Source organism: Penaeus monodon, chromosome 9 (assembly GCF_015228065.2).
Source record: "Penaeus monodon isolate SGIC_2016 chromosome 9, NSTDA_Pmon_1, whole genome shotgun sequence".
Taxonomy (NCBI): Eukaryota; Metazoa; Arthropoda; class Malacostraca; order Decapoda; family Penaeidae; genus Penaeus; species Penaeus monodon.
The window spans coordinates 53,985,100-53,987,599 of record NC_051394.1 but is presented as its reverse complement, the minus strand read 5'-3'; the positions used below and the strand labels follow the sequence as shown (position 1 = coordinate 53,987,599).

At 50.2% G+C, this 2,500-nt stretch overlaps 1 protein-coding gene across 1 annotated transcript in view; it reads right to left on the bottom strand.

Annotated features, from left to right (window-relative positions):
- LOC119577272 overlaps positions 1–2,494 on the bottom strand; it is a gene marked incomplete at its 5' end in the record, with an annotated part of 67,289 nt that extends 64,795 nt beyond the window's left edge. Inside the window, 1 exon segment of the mRNA XM_037925020.1 lies at positions 2,289–2,494. Within this exon segment, the coding sequence (XP_037780948.1) occupies positions 2,289–2,494 (206 nt within the window).
- Between the last annotated feature and the right edge of the window lie 6 nt (positions 2,495–2,500).

Genomic DNA, 2,500 nt, shown 5'->3' with positions numbered 1-2,500 from the left:
AGGGAGGGAGGGAGGGAGGAGGAGAGGGAGGGGGGGGGGGGGAAGAGGGAGGGAGAGAAGGGGAGAAGGGAGAAAGGAGGAAGAGGGGGAGAGGGGAGGAGGGAGGGAGGAAAGGAGGAAGGGGGAAGGTGGGGGAATACCAAGTATATGGAAGAGGTAAAGAAACTCTCCAAGACAAGTAGGTATCTTGGTGACGCATTTGCAAGGCTCGGTGGCTGCAGTTGACTTTATTGCAACCATCCGTCATGCATATATATTGCAAAGAGTGGAAGGATGGGACAGAGAGAGAGAGAGAGAGAGAGAGAGAGAGAGAGAGAGAGAGGAGAGAGAGAGAGAGAGAGAGAGAGAGAGAGAGAGAGAGAAAGAGAGAAGAGAGAGAGAGAGAGAAAGACAGAGGGGGGCAAGGAGGGGGAGGGAGTCAGAGAAAGGGAGGAGGGAGGGGGAGGGAAGGAGGGAAGCAGTGAGGGAGGGAGAGAGGAGGGAGGTAGGGAGGGAGGGAGGGAGAAAGGGAGGGAGGGAGAGAGGGAGGGAGGGAGGGAAAAAGGGAGGGAGGGAGGGAGGGAGGGAGGGAGTGAGGGAGAGTGATAGAGAGCGAGAGAGAGAGATAGATAGACAGATAGAGAAAGAGAAGGAGAAGAGGAGTGGGGAGGAAGACAGACGTGGGGAAAAGAGGAGGGGGAAAGGGGAAAGGGGAGATGATGGGGAGGGAGACAAGGATACGTGGGGAGAGAAGGAAAAGCAGATAGAGACAGAGGAGGCGAGGGGAGACGGGGAAGAGAAGATATATGGGAGGAGCTGGTAGAGAAAAGGGGAAGGGGGGGAGAGGGGGAGAGGAGGAGGAGGGAAGGGGAGGGGGGCGTAAAAAGGTTTTGGGTGCAAGAGGATGCTTCCCCTCACCACCTCCCCTCCTCCCATCCCTTTACCAACCTCCCCTCCGCTCCCACCCTCACTGCCTTCCCCTTCCCTTCCTCTCCCTCCCCTCCTCTCCTTCCCTCTCCTCCCCCCCTCCCCTTCTCCCTTCACCACCTCCCCTTCTCCCCTCCCTATACACTCTCCCTTCCCCCCCCTCCCCACCATCCCCCCTTCCCCTTTCCCGATCGTAAAACAGGAAGTTATATAGAGACCCACTTTCGCACACAGCGCCGGGGACTGATAGCAAGAGCGAGAAGGACATAAGGCAAAGATAAAAGATGGGAGAGGAGAAGGAAGAAGAAGAGGAAAAAAAGAAGAAGAACATTCCGATAAGAAAAAGAAGAAGAAAAAAAAGGTAATAAAAAGAGGAAGGATGATTTATGAGAAGAGAAAGCGGAGGAGGTGCGAAGGGGTGGATGGTAATAAATCGAGGTAAGGACATACACCTGAGAAAGATAGATAGATAGATAGATAGATAGATAGATAGATAGATAGATAGATAGAGAGAGAGATAGATAGATAGAGAGAGAGAGAGAGAGAGAGAGAGAGAGACGGAAGGAGAGAGAGAGAGAGTGGGGGGGGGATATAGAGAGAAAGAGACAGAAAGAGAGAGAGAGAAAGAGACTTAATGATAATGAAAATAATCATAATAATGCTAATAAAAATAATAATGATAACAATGATAATTATGATAACAAAATATCAATAATAATGATGATGATGATGATGATAATAAGAATACTACCACTACAATATCTTTAATACTAATAATACTACTAATAATATAATGATACTACTACTACTACTAATGATGATGATAATAACAATAGGATAATGATAATAACGATAATAAAAATAATAACCACAATCATAATAATGTTAACAATATTATGAATATTAATGATATATATAATATTGATATTATTGATTAGTAATAATAACAATGATAATAATAATACTAAAAACTCAAACGCGCCCTCAGGGACAAGTCCTCCAATCCACCTCGTCCTCCAACTTACCTCGTACTCCGACCCACCTAGTCCTCAAATCCACCTCATCCTCCAAGCTATCTCGTCCTCCAATCCACCTTATCCTCCACCCTATCTCGCCCTCTAACCCACCTCATTCTCCAATCGACCTAACCCTCCATCCAACTTCGCCCTTGACTTACCTCGCCCTCCAACCCACCTCACCCTTGACTTACCTCACCCTCCAACCTCACCTTACCCTCCAAACCCACCTCCCCCTCCAACCGAACCTCACGTTCCAACCCAACCTCCCCTCCAACCCCACCTCACCCTCCAACCCCACCTCCCCCTCCAACCCACCTCCCCCTCCAACCCCACCTCCCCCTCCAACCTCCCCCTTCAACCCACCTCGAGCTTATCCTCAGGCCTCGTGTCAAACTGCAGAATGGTGACGTTGACCCCATATCCCTCGGGGGCGCTGATCACCCACTCGCAGCTGTCGGGGCCGTAGTGGGCGTGACCCTCCGAGCGCCAGGTCCCGTCCTTTATGTTGTGTCGAGGGTAAGCCACCATTCCCCTCGGTGACGTCAATTCTTGGGTTCCCGGCTCGCAGGCTGGAG